General features: G+C 39.7%; 1 protein-coding gene across 1 annotated transcript in view; it reads right to left on the bottom strand.

The window, feature by feature from the left end:
• Positions 1 to 21,223, bottom strand: part of sass6 (SAS-6 centriolar assembly protein) — a 165,972-nt gene that overhangs the window by 125,234 nt on the left and 19,515 nt on the right. The window contains exons 2-7 of the mRNA XM_036131690.1: positions 18,701 to 18,755; positions 18,464 to 18,543; positions 18,280 to 18,384; positions 14,213 to 14,381; positions 8,736 to 8,813; positions 1,464 to 1,583 (exon numbers count right to left, since the gene is read on the bottom strand). Coding sequence (XP_035987583.1) covers positions 1,464 to 1,583; positions 8,736 to 8,813; positions 14,213 to 14,381; positions 18,280 to 18,384; positions 18,464 to 18,543; positions 18,701 to 18,755 — 607 coding nt within the window. The remainder of the gene's footprint in view (positions 1 to 1,463; positions 1,584 to 8,735; positions 8,814 to 14,212; positions 14,382 to 18,279; positions 18,385 to 18,463; positions 18,544 to 18,700; positions 18,756 to 21,223) is intronic.

Raw genomic sequence — 21,223 nt, 5'->3', positions numbered from 1 at the left:
TATATAGATATAGAGAGAGAGAGATATATAGAGAGAGAGAGAGAGAGAGATAGATATATATAGATTATATCTACATACACACATATAGATATCTATATATATATATATAGAGAGATCTACACACAGATACATATTAAGATATACACCACATCGACTAGGATATATATACACACACATATACATATATATATACACACACACATACATATATATATACACACACACATATATATATATATGTAAGGGTTCCCACACCTTGGTGAACATCAAATTCAAGGACCTTTGAAGGACTTTCCAGGACCAATTTCCTCAAATTCAAGGACACTTGGCGGCATTTACCTACTGTGACCGCTGAATAGGTTATCATATTTTAATACAATGCAAATTCAATAAAAGACTAAACGGCATAGAAGTTGTTGGGTCAGAAGCAATGCAAGAAAGTGGACTTAATTTATAGCCTACATTGATATTGATCATATTCATAGCCTACATTTATATCCACAGTACATGGCTATGCCATACTACATTACATATAAGATGTACGTTAGCCTACCGTTTCATGGAATTTTATGGAAAAAAGTGCAGCATTGAGATGTTCAGAATTATATCAATTTGTTTCACTTACTTTCATCTTTGATTAAACTAGTTTTTGACTTTGACTCTGAAAAGTCGCTAAATATAGCGACAAAGTCGCTGAGTTGGCAACACTGCGAATGTAACCTATTGGATGCACGTAGGCCTAAACCGTAGCCTACCAATTAACGAAGAAGAGCGAATGTACTTTTGCAAATTAAAAGTCTGCGGAATCAACATAATTTTAAAAGATCGTGTGGTAGTAAAATAATGACGAGTCGTCATCCGTGTGAACTTTCAACCCCACAAAAAAATTCAAGGACTTTCAAGGACAAGGTGTGTTTTTTTGGCTTTTTTCAAGAACTTTCAAGGGCCTTGAATTTATTTTTTCAGATTCACAAACTTTCAAGGATTTCAAGGACCCGTGGGAACCCTGATATATATAGATATATATATATATATATATATATATATATATATATATATATATATATATATATATATATATATATATATATATATACACACAGTATATATGTGTGTGTGTGTATATATATATATATATATATACATATAGTGAGTGGCAGGGAAAGAAAACACATGGATACGACCCAACCCAACCCCCCCGCGCAAAACTTGTCGTCGACCTTGTCGTCTTAAACCCCCCACGCCCCCCCCCCCCCCAAGTCGGTTCGCACAAAAGTTGCCCCCCACAACTCACCGCCTCGCCTAAGCAAATTCCTGCGGGGTAACACTGTATATATATATATATATATATATATATATATATATATATATATATATATATATATATATATATATATATATATATATATATATATACACACACATACATACATACATACACACATATTAAAAAAGGAACTTACCTCTAAATTCTTCTCCCGCTGTAACTGCAACTCCTCAGAATGACGACTTGAAAGAGAACTTGTCTGATTTGTCCACTCTGATCGCAGCTTCTCCAGTTCCTTAGTCTTCTCAGACAGAGTCTATGGTAGAAGACACAATTTTCAATGATACATATTTTTGGACCAGCTTTTTAATAGGCTACTGCAATTTTCTGTAATTTTTTCTATGTATAATTGCTTCAGAGTACTTTTGAAGTCTAGCTCCAAAACCTTGAATATCATTTAATATTTTGGTCATTCATTTCAGAAATTGAAACTCATACCATATTGAATAGATTGATTATACATGGAGTGAAAAAGATACATTTTAATCCACAAATTCTGTCATGACTGGAGGTTTTAAAGGGGAGTTCCCTTTCAGTCAATTAACTTAGCACAACATGAGTAGAAGATCTGATGGGTTGGTCTTCGCTGAAACCACCTCTTATGGTTTCAGAGGTACAGTCTGCCTACCCAGTGTTGTATAGTAAAGAAGTAAAAATACTTCACTACTGTACTTAAGTATATTTTGAGTACTTTATACTTTTCTCCAGTATAAATTTTTTTGATAACTTTTACTTTTACTTCACTATATTTCTGAACTTAATTGCATACTTTTACTCCAATACATTTTCAATGTTTAGTTAAGTTACTCGTTACAAAAAGAGAGAGAGAGACTCACGCACGCAAGTGTTTTGTCCCAAACCTACTGATTGACTGCGACAAAGTCGGGACTTGCCTGGGCTTGTTCATCACCACCAACAGGATAAGAAGCTGGTTTAGTGGTAGGGCAGGTTAAATTAACCTTGTGTTAGAGGTAAAGCATCTAATAGCAGAGAGTCCTAATTTTCTTAACTAAATGAGAACCTGCAGGTGTATCTATTAGCAGGTTTACCACTTCCTGTAGGTTAACTAGGTTTATCACTTAACCATGTTCTTAGTATACACCCCCTGGTCTAAATTTTGTCTGCACTTGGTTGTGTACAATTTTAAAGTGCATAGCAATGACCTTACTTGAAGAAGAAAACTGAATGCTTACAAAAAGGTTGTATTTTCTCTCTAAACTTGGTCTAAATTTCTCCAGCACTTGGCTGTTTATATTATTTTAAGTAAATTTGACTTTCAAAGTTTACCAAAATCTAAACAATGTCATTCAAACTGCATTTGCCATGTTTTACTTTTTACTTATACTTTTCATTATATTGCTTGAGTACATCTATTTTTACATTAACTTTCATACTTAAGTACAAGACATTTCAGATACTTTAAGACTTTAACTCAAGTAATATTTTAGTCAGTGACTTGGACTTTTACCCAAGTCATATTTTGGAGCGGTACCTATACTTTTACTTGACTCCGAGATTTCAGTACTTTACACAACACTGTGCCTACCAACCTGGGATCAGGGTGGATAATGCCATAATATACCTGCTACACTGAGTTCTGGCTGACCTGGAGAAACCTGGAAGCACCGTTAGGACCGTGAGGACCAGCATTTTCAACAGCATACAATCATGAGTTCTGAAGGACAAACTGGAGTGGTCAGAAGTAGACCACCACCTGTTTCAGAGAAGTACCTCACTGGTCAACTGCAGAATGTGAGACCATGGGGCTGTCTCTCTGACAGTTTGGTCTGCAGTACGGGAAGCGACCATGATCCGGCTGTAGCTCCTGGACTCCCCAAACTGGGAGCATTTCTGGAGGATCTGGTGGACCCAGGGAGGCGGCCACGTAATTTAGCTTTCCCCATTAAATACAGAACCGTGACTCGCTCAGTAAAATCCCGGTCCACCATGTGGAAACCATCAAGCAGAGATAGATACTCCTACTATTTTGTGACGCGGTGAAGCAAGTCGAGCGGTGTCACCCATTGGCCACACGAATTACTGACGAAACGTCAAGCAAACTATACCACACGAATCAGGTGAAACATTTGCTGAAATTGAGGTCACTGTGAATGCGCCATTAGTCACTACCTATCCTGTGGAGCAAGAAATGCAAATGGTTGGAACTAATCACTGTGAAGGTTCTTCATTAACTACACCTCAATTACCCACCTCTGCTGGTCACTTTAAGACCAAAACACACTGGATGTGTTCGACTGTTCACCATCCGATCCAGTTTCTTCAGAAAAAAACATCTATCTATAGACCATCAGACGCCCAATATAGAGAATTCATGCCAATATATACCGAAAATCGCAAAAGCATAAGCACAAACCAATGTGGTAATAATCACAAATCTGCAGCTGTTGCCCTATTAAGCTCAAAGATGGCTGTTTTACTTTTTACTATCTGACTATGTGTAGGCAAATGTCACCTGAAGTTGCATGGCATTTCTTTTGCAAGTAGAAGATTTTCCTTAGTAACCACGCCTCACTTGCTGTCTGACTCATGACTTTGCTGTCCGCCAAAAATAGACATCCGGTCAATATTAGTCGGACAATTTGAAGCGCAGTCACGGGGAATCACAAGGGGTCTGCACGTCCCCATTCAAATTCTAATTATATTTACTACAAACATCATACAACCCAATTTTATGTTGGATCAGATACCAAATCAGTATGTTTTGGCCCTTGCAGGTAACTAAGTTCACTGTTCAGGACACATTTTACTGCCAGGTGTGAACAGCTGCACTAAGACTTGTTGACCAATTTTTGACTTAATATCAACTCTAAAAGGGACTGATAGCTAGGTTCAATAAGCTATCAGTCACATCACCACTCCTGAACATGTTTACTAGGCAGGGGCGGCGCAGTCAAGGTAGGTAGTGTAATGCCAGTTCAGACGTGACGAAACTGCATTAATTCGGGATGTGACGGACTGCATTTCCCAGGATGCATTGTGGTCAAAATGGCCATCAATTCCCATCATGCAACACGGCCCAAAAATGGCCGCCGCCCTAACAACGGAGCGGAGAGATAACGTTACTAGGGAAAATGTATTTATTGCGGTCACGCATGACAATCTCCCTTCTTCCCTGGCACACCGCCAACCTGAGAAAACACACAGCTGCTACTCCAAACTTCCACCCCCCACGCCACGTGCTCGAGTTTCTCGCTGGACCGAGACTTTTCGAAGCAAACCTTATTCCCTGCTTTGTTTACGCAGGAGGTCGACTTTAAAAGTACTTTTTAATTCCCTCTGATCAAAAGACTGAGAGCCGCCTTATCTCCCAGTGATCTAAAGAGGACCCCGCTTTGTCTGGCCAACAAAAGACTGTAAGCCCGGAGGAAGAGACGAAGGAGCTTCTTCATCCCGTCCCAGCTGCTGCTTGCTCCTGCCTACAACCGCGCACCTGCGGTCGTCAAGAGCTCCAGGACAATCGCGGACCCCGAAGCCGGGATTTCACTCCTGAATCACCTCAAAGTAACGGGGTTCTGCCCTTTTTATTTCTTTTTCGCCTTATGGTGATAAAGCTGTGCCTGGGCAGGTGTTAGGGACTTAGTAAATGCTTTTTACTCCAAGACGGAGTTGGGTTTATTTTCGCTGAATATTTTCTTTGTATGTGCATGCGTTTGTGAAAGCGACTTTGGCTGTGTTTGATTTTGTGGTTCATAAAGACCCCGCTGCGGGTCCTGCTGTAACTCCTTTTTCCGAATTCTTCCATCTTTTTCCTCTCTCTCATCGTTTCCATCTTTGCTTCCCGCTTATCAGCATTCCCTTTGTTAGAGCTCAGTTCGCGGTTTGTTTAAACTGCTTGGTCAGCCGCTCCCCTCTGGCCGAGGCACCACCCCACTTTAGTGTAAGCGCTGACTGCATCATCAGGACCTTCCCTTACGCATCACGCAAATTTGTAGATCATACGTCATCATAGTGGCCATCTTGGGAGGGTGACGTATAGGGATGGGAATCGAAAACCGGTCCCTGTTCAGAACCGGTTCCGTGTTTTTCAATTCCGTGGCACCGTTTGGCAGCTCACTTAACGATTCTCTTTTCCATTCCGTTGTGCTGCTCAGCACGACGTGACCAGGCGAAAAACCAACCAAAAAAAAATGCCGCCCCATCGGGTAAGCGGTCGAAGGTTTGGCTTCATTTTAAGGAAGAGAATGATGGCAACGAGACGCTTTGCAATCATTGCAAAATGGCATATACATCTGCGGGAGGAAATAGATCCAACAGGCAGAAACACCTGCGCACATAACATGGCATACAATTTAACGAATGCCGTGTTTTTGATTCTTACTGGAAAGAAGCTTAAGTTACGACCAGCATGGAAGGCAACTCTGGTGGTAAGTAGCTAGTTTTACATCACTGGCTGTGCTTAATATGGTCCCTAGTAAATCATATGCCATCTCTGGAAATAAACCTATTTCCTACCTCTCTTTGGGGTTATTAAGGGAGTGTGCCTTTCTCGTTAATCCAGCCCTTCATTGGTAGCATGTTTAATTGGAACTACTGGTAGCTGGAATTCTTACATGATTCTAGGCATTGCAATGGATGTAACGAAACATGCTACGAAGTTGCTCCACAGTTCAGGGAGCGAGAGAAAGGTGACGCTTGTTTATTTAAATCAGGGGGAGATGAGTTTATTTCCCAAAATTGTACAGTAATGCTTTTTCATTAAACGGATGGCTTCTCCGTCAGATTTAGATGACTGAGGTTATCTAAAGAGAGATTAATAAGCAACTGTCACAACAAACTTACATTTTCTTGTATTCTAAACAACTTATCTACTGTATTTAAGTTTGTTCTTATATTCCTTTTTTTATTTAAACAAATATAAATGTTACTCCGGTCGCACATTTGCTGTGGACATCTTGACCTTGTTAGTTTGTAAGGTTGTGTGATAGTTAGGTAAACAAAGTCGATGCTCATCATCAAACTGTTCTCCTTTTTCCCCCAAATTGGAATTGAAAAGAGAATCTAAAAGGAATCGAATCGTTTCACAAAATCGATAAGGGAATCGGAATCGTGAAAATCTTTTCAATTCCCAACCCTAGTGACGTATGACCGAAGTGTAGGTAGCTTAGCTGAACTAGTTTTGTAAGACATCAAAGTGTCCAGTGGGACTCTCAAAGCGGTTCTGTCTGTCAATGCTGCTACGTCAAATGCCGATGTTTTGAAGGTGGTGTTAAACAACTGTGAGCTGGACTTAGATTTGTTACCACTCATTTTAATCCATTGTTGTTGTTTTTTTGTTCTTTTATTTCCACAAATATATTTTGCATGTTTAGTTTTAGCAGTGAGTAAGATTTCCAAGGTTGTTGAGTCAGAGAATTACTGTAACAGGGAATTGCTTTTGGTTCAATAAAAACAACTGCGGAATACAAATTGTTTTGTGTCAATCCAATTCACAGTTGCGTGGCTATTCAGAATTCAGAGCTACCTCCTTTTGGAGTTAACATCTGATATTAATACAGAGACATCATCATTGGATTGATGATAAGGAATAAGGATTTAAACTCTGATTATATATTGGGGTTCTCACAGTCTGTCGGATAAACCTCGTCGGTTAAAATCCAACCAGATTATTTATTACATCATAAATGAGTTCATAACAGCTAATTAATTAATGCATTAGTAGTATAAATCATTACAAGCTTCTAGCTAACATCATCACCACTGGAGCTATATTTTGTCATAGCGGAATTTTGAGTTGAATGATTTATTACTTAAATTATAATACCAAATTATAATTAATAATAATAATAAGCATATTCAAACAGCTTCTGGCATAACAGTAGTTCCTGAAGTTAGCAGGTAATAAACCTCTAATTTTCCAGAACTGCGAGGGGCTGACGCTCAGAGAGCAAAATTTAAAAGGATTACCATAAGGCGCACCGGATTATAAAGGCACACAGTGAATTAACGTGCCTTTGTGTGTCTTTGTCCACATACAAGGCACACCGGATTCTATGGTGCACTAAATATTCTTCCCAAGTGTGTAATGTCACGCCGCCCCTTCATGTACACAGCTCTCTCCTGAGAGAGAGAGCTATCAGACTCTGTTGGGAGGACAGAGTACACAGCCCTGTTTCTAACAGAAACGTAATAAACTAATAAAATAAACGTAACTTTTATATTGAATTGTAGTTGTTGTTACTCTGTAATAAACGTGACCACGCTATCTCTCGTATCGCCCTTTAACTCCAGCTGTGCCGGTCCACAGTAGCATGGAGGCAGATATGCTGCAGTTTGGAGTTTATCCGCTCTTTCTCTAAAAGCTGTCGCAGCAAATGATTGCAGGCAGAATTTTCTATTTTTTATTTTTAACGTACTAGGTTTATTGTTGCTAGGCGTACTCCGGGCACAGGCTGCCTAAAGGCTCCCACATATTCGGGCGTACTGTGTGCAAACTGTGAGCTGCGCAGACTACTATCCTTCATAGTCGAGCGTACTATTGTCTACATTTCTTGTGACAAATTCCTACAGTTCCCACACTTTGTGCCAGTGGGACAAATCAACGGAACGGATGGTAGAGCCATTTCTTTTCCAGCAGGCTCCCACCACACACCTGTCAGTGAGAACAGAGAGGGACTGTGATGCCGCACGTCCTTGCGACCACCTGCTTGTAGAAACTCAGTGTATCAAGCTCGGTGTCACATATAAAACAGTTTGATGTAAAGATTTCTTGCTTCTGAGAAGTTTGTAGTGTGACACGAACCAGTATGCGCAGAGTCAGCCTTGAGTATGCACGGACCTCTTCAGAGTAAACTAGGCCCGACGATGCGGGGACCTTTACATGAATGCACTTCCAGTTTCGACATTACAGTCAGGCAGTCTTGTAGACGTTTCAGGGATCTGATCAGGTAGTGACACAGTGCACCATAATTCTCCGAATACCCATTGAGCGGAGCGGCCTTGTTGCTTACCAAAGTCGTACTTACACAATTTAACAGATTTTTGAGAGCATTTTACCACAGAAATTCTGTCAGTAAGCTCAACTTTAACTATATATAAAGGTGCACAAGGCATACCATCAATTTTTGAGAAGCTTTAAGGATTTTTAGGTGCACCTTATAGTCAGAAAAATACTGTACTTACATATTCAAATCAAGCAAAATACAACTTTGGGCACCATTTTGTTGAATGAACAACATAATAACATAGTCAAAAGTAAAAAGTTGATTTTGCATGATATAGGCCCATTAAAGGGTTAGAGGAACAGGACCTAAATAGGTTTCCCGGGGTAAAGATGATAAAAAAAAATAATCATGACTATATTGACTATCAGCGAACTGAATCCAATCCACAAGTGACATATTTTGTGGCTGTAAGAATACATTTCAAATAGAAAGCCAAAAACACTGACCTGTTGAGTATAACTCAGCTGCCGAGACAGATCCTCTTCTGTCTCCTTGAGCTTTATGTCTAGCGCCTGCTTTTCTGCCTGAAACATCAAGTAAACAACACTATCAGTATTATTTGCATCCCATAAATATTTTCTCTGAAAAAAGTTTTCATTCATTTCCAAAGGATGAGCTACAAAAATACATGATGTATTAGATTTGAAAATGTTATTAGCAAAGACAGAACAATTATATAAGATCATTATTTTGGTATTGACAACAAATATTTACTCTGACCAGGGGCCCGTTCTTCGTACGTTGCTTAAAACATCTTGGATGTTTTAAGCAACAAGTTTTTCTCCCAAGCAAAACACGAGCTTTTAATGGAAGGTTATGCTGAATTTGAGTCATTAATTAAAACGACAGGGAACACCTTATAGTCTGTTAAAGCCAGGAGAGAGGGCTGGCAAAAAGTAGCAGACAAATCAATGCGTAAATACTGTCCATGATAGATGTTTTTATCACTTTCTACAGTATGAATACTTGCTTTTTAATAATTTCATATTTACTTTGTTCTTTGATATCAGAGCCTCCACAGGACCGACTAGAACATGGGAACAAGTAAAGGTGAAATACAAGAATATTCTACAAAATGGTAGCCTTTAATTATTATACTTTATTTTAAAAAGCCACTTGTTATGGCAACAGATCCAATATTGGTGTCATTACTTAGACAATGGAAGTAAAGGACGCGTGTAATCCGTGAATTTTAACAAAAAAAATGTTATCTAGAAAAAAATTAGGTTTTTCCTTTTCCAAGTCATACAAAGTTTACAAGTCAAAAACTGTATTGCTCCGTTTCTAGATAATCCATCTATAGTTTTTTCTAATACAATATACGGCTCGACAGGAAGCAAGCCTTTCAAAGTAAAACTAAACTTCACAATAAAATAGCCCCAACAAATCTTCTTACTGAATATGATAAAAATAAAAAGCAAACCATCATACAAATAACTTAAATATTTTCTATTTATGGCTCTAACACCACTTTTTCCTCTTTAAAAGCCACTGTTAAATGATGTGTTTGTCTGTTTATAACAGCCACCAAGAAAAAGCTCTCTACAATTACACTGTCTCGCTGCGCTAAAGGATCCTGTCTATTGCCCAATACGTGATTAATTTGAAAAGCTCTGAAATTCTTCTTGCACCTTCTGCAACAGGTTGTTGTCGTAAAAATGGACAAGACAAGACAGGCTTCCCCATCTCCTTCACTTATAAAGCTGCAATCTAATCCTGTTTGCATAATATAAGCCTGCTCTCGAGCACATGTTGCTATGACAACAAGTGCAGGATGTCTTTCGAAGAACCAAACGATCCAAGATCATGCCAAATCGTCAACAATGAAATCCAGCTAACTACGTACGAAGAACGGGCCCCTGGGTTTGGTCATAACAATAAGAAATCATAAATGTATGAATATATATTTAAATGCATATGTTTTTCCAATAAAATCATGAAACCTTTTCCCGATATCCCTCCATATAATTATAGTTTGTTGAGGAAAATTGTGTTGATGTATGCAACTCTGATCATATCTTGTCTAGATACACCAGCATAACTTTCCCGTGTGAAAGAAGCTCTCATGCTTACAGATTTATTATTGTGTTTCCTTAACCAAGGACACCGAGAGGAGTTGTGTTAGATAAGAACTGGAATGTACCAGTGTGTGCAGCGCTCCTTTTGTGGCTCATTTGAAGTCTACTGCCACTTTCTATGTTAACCCAGAACAAATAAAAGGCTTATTGTGCCCTTTTCCTCTCGCTCTGTTTCCTGACTGCCTTGCGACAGAGACATTCAAACGCTCTATGCCTTTGAATAAGAATTGTAAAGACAAAGATTAATCTTTAATCTTAATTCTACAAAAGTCTACTTTTAAGACTAGGCTTAAAACTTTCCTTTTTGACAAAGCTTATAGTCAGAGTGGCTCATGTTACCCTGAGCTACCTCTATAGTTATGCTGCTATAGGCTTAGGCTGCTGGAGGACATCAGGGACTATTACTCTCATTCTGCTGATTTCTACTGTTCTCTAGTTTTGCATTGCATTACATTGAAATGACTGTTGTCATTTCAGCTTTTAACTTTTTGCTCTCTTTTTTTTTCTTCATAGTTCATAGTAGGTACACCTAGTCTGACGTTCTGTTAACTGTGACATCATCCAGAGAAGACGGCTCACCCGCTACTACCATCTAATGTAGAACAGATTACTAGATCAATGTGTGCTTCTGTGCTTTTTGTCTGTCTTGTTGTGTCTCTGCTCTGTCTTCTGTAACCCCAGTCGGTCGAGGCAGATGATCGTTCATACTGAGCCCGGTTCTGGTTCTGCTGGAGGTTTTTCCTTCCCGTTAATGGGTGGTTTTTCTTTCCACTGTCGCTTCATGCTTGCTCAGGATGAGGGATTGCTGCAAAGCCATGGACAATGCAGACAACTCTCCCTGTGGCTCTACGCTTCTCCAGGAGTGAATGCTGCTTGTCGGGACTTTGAAGCAATCAACTGGTTTCCTTAGATAGGGTATTTCTTTTAACCAATCTGTATAATATGATTGAATTTGACTTTGGAAAGTGCCTTGAGATGACATGCTTCATGAATTGGCGCTATATAAATAAAATTGAATTGAATTAATTAATGAGTAGTGTGCTGGCTTCCTTGATAATGATTAATATCCAGCACAAGCTCTAAAAGAAAATGTTCATATTAATCCACTATAATTTAATAATTAATTTAATGTGGGCGGGGTTTCGAGTTTGATGAAGGGTACTCTATAGTTTTTTTGACGTCCTTCCTGTCTGGTCGCTGGAACACTTTCAGCTTCTCCTGTGCGCGCTCTCAGACATCAGGTGCTTTGCCTACACACCTCGCTCCCACCATATTTGTTGGCAGTAGATTGTTGATCATCTCCACCATGATGGCTTTAGGCTTTCTTGCAGTGACCGGTCCCATCGGGAATCCCCTTTTCTTTAGATCCACCGCAGCCTCCTCTGCACTGTTGTATGTGACCATACCTGAATCAAAGTGCACCCGCATTTTTGTCAGTGGGGTTTGGAACCGGATCAAGTTCTCCTTTAGCCCTTTTTTAATGGGAACATACTCTTTCCTCCTTAGTTGTATGCTCTTCAGCATAATCATAATCGAAGAAGAAGCGCTTCTCTTTTATGGATATGGATTTCTTCCAAGCAGTGCGGAGGATTTGCTCTTTGATGTTAAATTTGAGGAAGTGCATCACCATTGAATGTGGAGCGGAACCCGCAGGAGGCTCTGCACCCAACGCTCTGTGGGCTCTCTCCAACCCCAGACTCTTCTCACCGCTAATGTCCACACTGTCCCCAAGTTCAGTTATAATCAGGTTTCACATACCTCACCATAGGGTGCCTTCCGCGCCCTTGAGGATGCCACATATCCATATGTTATTCCAACGAGAGCGTCCCTCCAAGTCTGTAATCCTCTCCCGAAGCAACTTTTGATCATTCAGCAGCTGGACAATACCATCCCGTACTCCGATGTCCCATTTCTCTTTCCCCGCCATATTCCTCTCCATTTCTTCAAGGTGCTTACCCACTTCGTTAATCTTGCTGGTGACGCCGCTGACCTGCTGATTTATTTTGCTTGTGAGCTCGCCCAGTAGGTCTTTCATGACCTCCTTCAGGTTTCTTAACTCCTTCATTTCTGATTTTAGGTCCCGCATACCCTCCGCCACTGCCTCACTCACCACCTGCCTGAGTGAGCCGAGTGTAGAAGGTGAGGCCTTGTCTTCCGTTTTCTCGTCCCCTGGTCATAAGTGTGTTCCACACGCTTTGTTCTTGTGTCGCATTTAACAAGCAAGAAAGTTAAATTATGAGTTTTGTACCTTTCGATGCAGGACCACTGGTCAATGCTGTCATAGTGGTTGACATGACACCTGAAGTCCCTTTAACAGCTGTTTTAATTATGCTCTAATCAGTGTACACAATTTTGCCAACTTTTTTTCAAAGATGAGCAACATTTAAGAAATACGTTCTTAAAATATGAAGAACACTGTATCCTACAGTCAAAACAACACACTACTAACCCCCAAATTGGTTTCTTCTTTGCTAATAGACGGTGCACATGGATGTCTTATAGTGCTGTCCACATGTCTGTCATTTTTTAGAAAATGTACTGCACATTTGTTGAAAAGGGTTAATTTCAAAATAACTAAATTAAGAAAAAGTTCAATCATGCCCCCATGCATGTATGTAAGTTTAGAAATTGGGTTCAGTGATTATTGTGTGGCCTGGATGGCTGTCTCTCCCACGTATGTCTGCGTTAACCTATGGACTGGAGACCTGTCCAAGGCAAGGCAAATTTATTTATATAGCACTTTTCAGTAATAAGACGATTCAAAGTGGCAGGGTGTACCCCACCTCTCAACCAATGACTACTGGAGATAGTTACCACCCACAATGTAGAACGGACATGCAGGTATAAATAATGGATGGATGGATGGATGGATGGATGGATGGATGGATGGATGGATGGATTATTGTGTGAAAATTCATCCCAATTAGTAGTCAGCAATAATGTCAGTATTATTATTGGTAGCAGTGGCACTGGGTTTCCCCCACCGTATTATAAGCCGTGCAGGCCGCCAGCCTTGACTGACTGAAAGTCCTCAAGTAGGTCATTACTTTGTAAATGTTTACATAGTTGATTAGCAACTACTTTCTCAAGAATTTTAGACAGGAAAAGAAGATTAAATATAGATTTAATGCCTCACTTACTGAGGACGAGGTAATCATGTTTGGGACTGGATCCAGATGCTTACAAATACACTTCTGTACAGATAAACCATATAATTAGCTTTGGCTGGCAAAAAATAGATCTTGTATTAAATAATACTGTGTATTTTTCAGTAATGTTATCATAGGAATTAATTGTTTGTACCTGTGAATTTTTTTCTGTTTGTCCTGTAGTTCTTTCTCTCTCAGCAGGTGTAGAAGCAGACTCTGAGGATGTTATCTTGTATTCTCTTTTTACTTTTTCCACCTCCTCTCACTTTTAGAAATTTGTCTTACTTTCTCCCATCTCTTTTTCTGTTTTTCCCTTCCTTTTTGAATTTAAATATAAAACTCTAATCAGAGTTTTCACTTCTATTTTCTATCATTGTTTTCCATTTGAACAACCTGCTTCGACTCTCCCCTCAACATTTCCAGAGTAATTAGTACGCCCAACTCACAAACCAAGACCTTGTGGGGGCTGAGAAGTGTATGCCTGAGAAATTCAAAGGTCTTTGGTAAAACTGTGTCAAAACACACAGAGCGCTTTCAAAATCCTGTGTAATGGTTGAAAGTCGCTGAGATGGAATGGGATTTAAACATACAGTCTACAGAATGGTCAGATTTTAGGAATTGATAGATGATCCAGCCCTACTAATGCTACGTTATTCGCTGAGACAGAGCAGAAAAAACAACGGTGAGTGAACCAACCTTCAAAGACGCCAGACAGGCTGCCAAATACTCTTTCACTTCTCTGTCTGAGCCTTGGATAAGTCGCAGAGAGAGGTGGTTCAGGTGCTTGAAAGGATTTGTTTCTACAACACTGAAGGTGGCACAGCCCTCGATCACTGGAGATTGGCATGTCAAATGCAGGAGAAACCTGTGAAAAAAAGATGACATATTGGATAGTTGTGCATAGTGATGAATATAGGTGGAGAATATAAGTAACCTTTTATTCTAAAAGACTCAATAACTTTGAAGGAAAAGTTTAGAAAGCAAAGCTCTTTAGCAGTTAGGGTGTTTAAAACTCTTCCACGCTTCAATATGTTAATTGTTCTAAACTGAATTATTGAAGTCAAGTTGAAGTTATTAAAAATAGTAATTAAATGTGTTTGGACCTAAACCTTATCTTAACAAAATGACTTATGAATTTGAATACATTGCCTGAATCTAACACTAGTTAAAATAAACTGTACCAAAAATACAGATATCAGAGGCGAGTGAACAAGGTGAATAAGTGATTGAAGCTGTCTGTGAATCAAATTCAGGGAATTATTTAAGTGCAGCAATTTCAGAGACATTTATGTGACGAGGCAGCATCAGCTGTGGCGTGTTTGTGGGACAGCACAGAGGAAAGTGAGAACTCCCGTGGCAGCTCTCTCTGCTTCCATAGAGACTCCAGAACGACCGCTACTTTTGGTAAAGTCACCATTAAACCAAAAAAGTCCCTATAAGTAGCTTGTTGCTAGTTGCTTTTTAAAAGAAAATTTCTAGAGGGATCTGAAAAGTCACCAAATATAGCAACAAATGATGCTAAATGGCCAACATAGGACTGTTGTCTAGTAGTTTTCCTTCCCTGCTGAGAGAAGCACACCACGTGGTGGCCTCTTCACAGCTTGATAGGGGGTTGCAGGCAGTGTTGGTTTTTCATAATAAATTATGTGTAAGTCCATGAACTTTGGAAGATGGCCCTTACAGTCAGTCACTGATAGTGATGGACATTATCAGGCATTCCAGTAGCCCTCTGTTCCAAGTCAAAGATGTCACAGAGCGTCTTTACATAACATCTGGGGAGAAATTAAGAATGTCGGCCTGTTAAGGCCGACACGGGGAAGCCATATCCTGACAACAAGGGCTGGACAATAATTCAATAACAATATATATCGATCGATAGACGTGTGGTGCGATAGAAAAAAAAAAGGGTCGATAAAAGTTCGATATAGAAACAGTTTTCCTTCCTTCCTTTCAGCCTATCAAATTAGTTGATGCTACAGTCACTACTTCCTCTCAACCAATCGTAATGGAGGACCCAGGCATGCCGTCACAAAGCGCCGCCCTCTCAAACCACAACACAGAGCACGTGAAAATGTCACAGCAAGGAGCGGCGGAGGAAACGGTCCCAAAACGGGTTTTACTAGTTCGCAAGTCTGACAGAAATAAACCAGTGATTTGTAAAACTAGCAAGGAACCTGTAAAAACAAAGTCTGGTAACGCAACCAACTTGTTTCATCACGTAAGCCGCTCAGCCGCTCACACCCGCAGCAGCGCGAGCTGTGCAGCACCGCGCGACTCCGCCTCATCTTCGGAGAAATCATACGGAGCTTCTTCCAAAACAAAGCAGGTACAGCAGCTAAACTGGGCTCCCTTCTTTGTGATAAAATGAAAAAGCGTCCAAGCGGCATAAGGATATCACGCATGCAGTAAAATGCTTCATAGTGATGGATATGCTGCTTTTGTCTGCAGTTGAAAAACCTGGCTTCAAACAATTACTCCCCACTCTTGATCCGCGATATAAAGTTTCGGGATGCAAGTTTTTCTCTAACAGCGCTCCCTAGATTGTGCAACTAGTGCAGGGAATCAGTTCAAAATGAGCAGCAATCTGTGTCCTTACACGCCACAACCTCAGACCTCAGCCCTGCGTCAGCCTCTCAGTGATAAAACCCGAGGAGTAACTAGTGTACTATTCCCACCTAAATATGCTATTTTATTTATTTATTTGGTATATTTATTTTGGTCATTTTACTGGTCACTTTAGTTTATTCATTTCCATTATTTAATAACATAACTCAGGTCTCTTACGTTATTTTTCTTTAAAAAATTTCTGTTATGGTTAAAAAAGTTGGTTAAATAAAGATTTAATTGGAATTCTGTGTTTGTTTTCTTTATTAATATTAAATCATTTAGCAATATCATAAAATGTCCAGGCAGAGCTGCACATAAAATATGGTTTTAAATATTTTCAATAATTATCAATATCGATCAATATGCATTTTCTTTTATCGATAAGCTTTTTTTCTATATCGTCCAGCCCTACTGACAACAGCATTTATTTTCAGGCAGGCAGACTCTTTTTTTTCTGGCGCCTTAAGGTCTCACTGATTCTTCTCAAATGTCGATTCCAAACACCCAAAATCTGTGGTCATTCTACCAAAGCCCAGTCTCCAAATTCTCCAAGATCTATTCCATCCCGCTAGTGAGTTCTGGAACCGCTGTTGGCCTGCAGTTCTGCTCACACAGTATCTGAGTCTGAGTGTTGCATGCTTGACATATCCCTTCATGTAGTTCAGGCAGCCTTTACATGGGCCGAAACAGCTGCTGACATTTTCGGAATTTCTTGATACTCCAGGTAACTGGCAGCTCCAAAAAGCAGAAATTATGCCATCATAAATCCAATTTTGTACAGATTTTCAACATCCTAGGCCGACAAACAATCCTCTTCCCTGGAGTCCACCGTGTGTCCAGCTGCATATGTCCTGCCGGGGCACAAGGGCTCTCCTTTGCCCAGTGATCTTGTTGAGAAAATTAGATCAACTGCATTGAGAGACCAGCTGACCAGATCCATAACAAGAACAATTTGGAGCATATGTAAAAAAGAGGTTGAATGAAGCAGAAGCAGGGGTGGAGGAGGAATGGAAATGAGAGGAGAAAGAAGCATCCACCATCCCTGAGAGCAGGAAGAGAAAGTAAATTTTAGCGTTTTATGATATTTAAAGTTCATTTCTAACTCGGATTATGGTTAGTATAAAGGAAACACAATTATAGGCTGTACACAATAAAGGGTGAATATATTTCATGTGCTTTACGTCGTTTTACCATTTATTTAAAAAATGTTTTATTATTTTGCCGTACTGGTGCACCATAATCAATTACATGTAGTGGAATCCCTGGGTGTACTCATTGGTTTAGATATAGATTTCTTTTATTTTTTGGGGCAATTTTTTCAGACATTATAAATGTTAATACAAAACCTTTCTCTCAGTCATGGTGAGTGGTTGGTCAGTGAGATGGTGTACACAAGTTGCTACATATGGCTTTAAATAGCTCTTGACGATAATCATCCTCCTCTGGTTTCTTTATAAAGAAAACTTTATAAGTGCTGTCCGTCCGTCCGTCTTCTTCCGCTTATCCGGGGTCGGGTCGCGGGGGTAGCAGCTTCAGTAGGGAGGCCCAGACGTCCCTCTCCCCAGCCACTTGGGCCAGCTCCTCAGGAGGAATCCCAAGGCGTTCCCAGCAGGGAGACATAGTCCCCCCAGCGTGTCCTGGGTCTTCCCCTGGGCCTCCTCCCGGTGGGACGTGCCCGGAACACCTCACCAGGGAGGCGTCCAGGAGGCATCCTGACCAGATGCCCGAGCCACCTCAACTGGCTCCTCTCGACGTGGAGGAGCAGCGGCTCTACTCTGAGTCCTCCCCGGATGACTGAGCTCCTCACCCTATCTCTAAGGGAGAGCCCAGACACACTACGGAGAAAACTCATTTCAGCCACTTGTATCCAAACTTTATAAGTGTTTGGAGTTAATTAGCTGATTAGATTATGATACCATAAGTTTTCAATAGTGAACCTTTTCAAGTCATTCTTACTTTCTGAGGCTTGAAATGTTTCACTGAGTGACTGCAACGATTATATTTTTTCACAATATTCAAATTATTTGCAATGTACCTGTATAGCTGACTGCTAGGCTTTTTATACATTTATATTTAAAATGTCTTTATTGATAGCAAAGTGTCACAATGACTAATAAAGCTTATTGTGATTTCTTGTGATCCTGATTGATCCATACCTTGGATTGTCTGAGTCTGGCTCCAAGTCACACAGGTTAAGCAGGTCAATAAACTTCTGAGGAAATGATGCAAAGTCTATCAACAGGCCCTGCTGCACTTTCAAGCTACTCAAACACACAAAAGAAAAACATTTGTTTAGGTTTCGGTTTCAGACACATTATCTGATATTTTGCAGACAGATACCTTTGGAAATCTTCTTCTGATATGGGAAGGGTGAAAAGAAAATATGGATCTGTATCATCCGTTAGCTTAACTAGAAGATCCTAATTTTTGACAAAAAGGATATTAGTTAAAACAGCATTTAAACAATGAACAAAGTGACAAAAACTATTACTTAAATGTACTGCCCATCTTTATTTGTCTACTAAACATTAACACAACAACACATCATGAAAATCCTTGATAGAAAGCCCCACTCACCCTCCTGTGGACTGGAGTTGTTGTCAGCTCAATAGTGACACGAATATTTGCTTTCCTGTAAAGATAAAACAAAGTTACCCTTATGCTTGCATCGGTACTTCATGTAGCTCAGAAAAGTAAACCAATTTTAAGTACTAATTAAAGCTGTAAATGGATCAAATTGCAGTTGTCTGAAGTCTTATTTTCAGTGTCGCAAATGCCAAGGAGTATAATACTGATCAATTGACAAATATTAAGATTCCACTATCCAGGGTTTCCCCTCCTGTCGATCACTCCATTCTGTTAGAATGCCTGGAGAACTGGGTCGGCCTCTCTGCTACAGCTCTCCACTGGTTTAAATCCTACTTAAAGGACAGGGACTTTTTTGTATCAGTAGGTAACTTTACATCGAAGATTACAAAAATCCCATTTGGGGTTCCCCAAGGGTCCATCCTGGGTCCCCTCCTCTTCAATATCTACATGCTCCCTCTAGCCCAGATAATAAAAAATAAAAACATCAGCTACCATAACTATGCAGACGACACACAGCTCTACATCACCATGTCACCAGGTGACTATAAACCAATTCAGGCACTGAGTAAATGCCTAGAAGAAATCAATGCCTGGATGTGTCAAAATTTTCTTCAGTTGAATAAAAACAAAACTGAAGTAATAATCTTTGGACCAATAGATGAGAGATCAAAAGTTAGCACACAGCTTCAGTCACTTCAGCTAGGAACCACTAATCAGGCCTGAAACCTGGGAGTAGTGATGGACTCAGACCTGAACCTTCAAAAGCATCTAAAGACAATTACAAGGTCGGCTTTCTATCACCTGAAGAACATTTCTAGGATTAAAGGACTGATGTCTCAGCAGGATCTGGAAAAACTAATCCATGCGTTTATTTTTAGTAGAATTGATTACTGCAACGGTGTTTTCACAGGTCTTCCTAAAAAGTGGATCAGACAGCTGCAGCTGATCCAGAACGCTGCTGCCCGCGTCCTTACTAAGACTAAGAAAGTAGAGCACATCACCCCAGTTCTAAAGTCCTTACACTGGCTCCCTGTATCTCAGAGAATAGACTTTAAAATACTTCTGTTAGTCTATAAATCCCTGAATGGCTTAGCACCTAAAAACATCACAGACTTGTTATCAGTGTATCAAACCTCCAGACCACTAAGGTCTTTAGGCTCCAGCCTACTTTGCATACCTAGAACCAGAACTAAACAAGGAGAAGCAGCATTTAGTTCCTATGCTCCACTTATCTGGAACGAACTTCCAGAAAACTGTAAAAGTGCAGAAAGCCTGAGTTCTTTTAAATCGAGATTAAAAACACATTTGTTTAGAATTGCCTTTGAATGTTCAAGTTAAAATGTTTTACTGATTTCAAATGTTCTTTTTTGTTTCTACACTATCTCTGCTTGCTTTTATCCTGTTTTATTTTCCTATATTTTAATCATGTAAAGCACTTTGCATTGTCTCTGTACTGAATTGTGCTATATAAATAAATTTGCCTTGCCTTGCCTTGCCTCCTGTATAAGCCTGGCGGGATGCCAATCTTTACTTACTTAGCCAGACTAAGTAAGATTTAAAAATTTTTCCAGGCTTTACATGCATCCTAACCCCTGCCCCCACCACGCAAAGTGTCATCTGCTTCTTATTTTGGATAAGTGTTTTTATAGATATTTGGTGATACCAAAGATGATCTTTAATAGGGTTGTCAAAATAATCTATATCTTTGTTTAATCGAGTGTTAGTTAGTGTTAGAGTGTTTGTTTTAGGTAGCAAAGTGTATGGGCAAACATTGTAAGCCCTGTGCTAAAAAATATTAAGAAAGTGTTTTTGGGATGTACGCCTTCGGTACACCCTAATTTTTTACTGTAAACTTCGCTCAATGTTAAAAATTGCTTCAGAATGAAGTTGATAAAATGACAGAGCAAAAAGCTACGGACACGCCAGTCACAGAACAGTCACAAAAAAGTTGAACAACAATTGCTGCTGGACAAGCATCAAGAAATCCTGGAGGAGAATTCAACAATGGAAGAGCAGGCAGCCCTGACAAGCCACACAAGTGTACAGGTGTGTTATAATCTGTATTTTATACAAATAATAAAGGCTGTTAATTGTCTATTGTTGATAAAAATAGATCTTTATGAAGTAAACATTTTTTAGACATGGATCAATTGTGGGTGGACCTTTAGCATTGTCATCTGCTCAGAGAAAAGTTAAGCAAAGCTCTAAAGGAGAGCATAATGTTGCAAAGTCTAGACTGTTGTTAATTGGTAACACATAGTGATGCTCTTGTCTACTTTCCTGTAGAAAGATGATGGCTATCTGAGTGTGCCCCCTAACCCCAGAAATGAAAACCATCTGCAGTACTGGAAAAGCAACATAGCTCGCTTTCCTGTCCTAGTCAAAGATCAGAATCCGAATCAGAAGGAAGTTTATTGCCAAGAAGGTTTGCACTTACAAGGAATTCGACATGGTGTTGATGGTGCAGACAAAACAGACTAAAATAGAATATATATATATATATATATATAT

Source organism: Fundulus heteroclitus, unplaced genomic scaffold (genome assembly GCF_011125445.2).
Source record: "Fundulus heteroclitus isolate FHET01 unplaced genomic scaffold, MU-UCD_Fhet_4.1 scaffold_45, whole genome shotgun sequence".
NCBI classification, from domain to species: Eukaryota; Metazoa; Chordata; class Actinopteri; order Cyprinodontiformes; family Fundulidae; genus Fundulus; species Fundulus heteroclitus.
The sequence above is the reverse complement of the archived record's forward strand: the minus strand, read 5'-3'. Positions and strand labels throughout refer to the sequence as shown.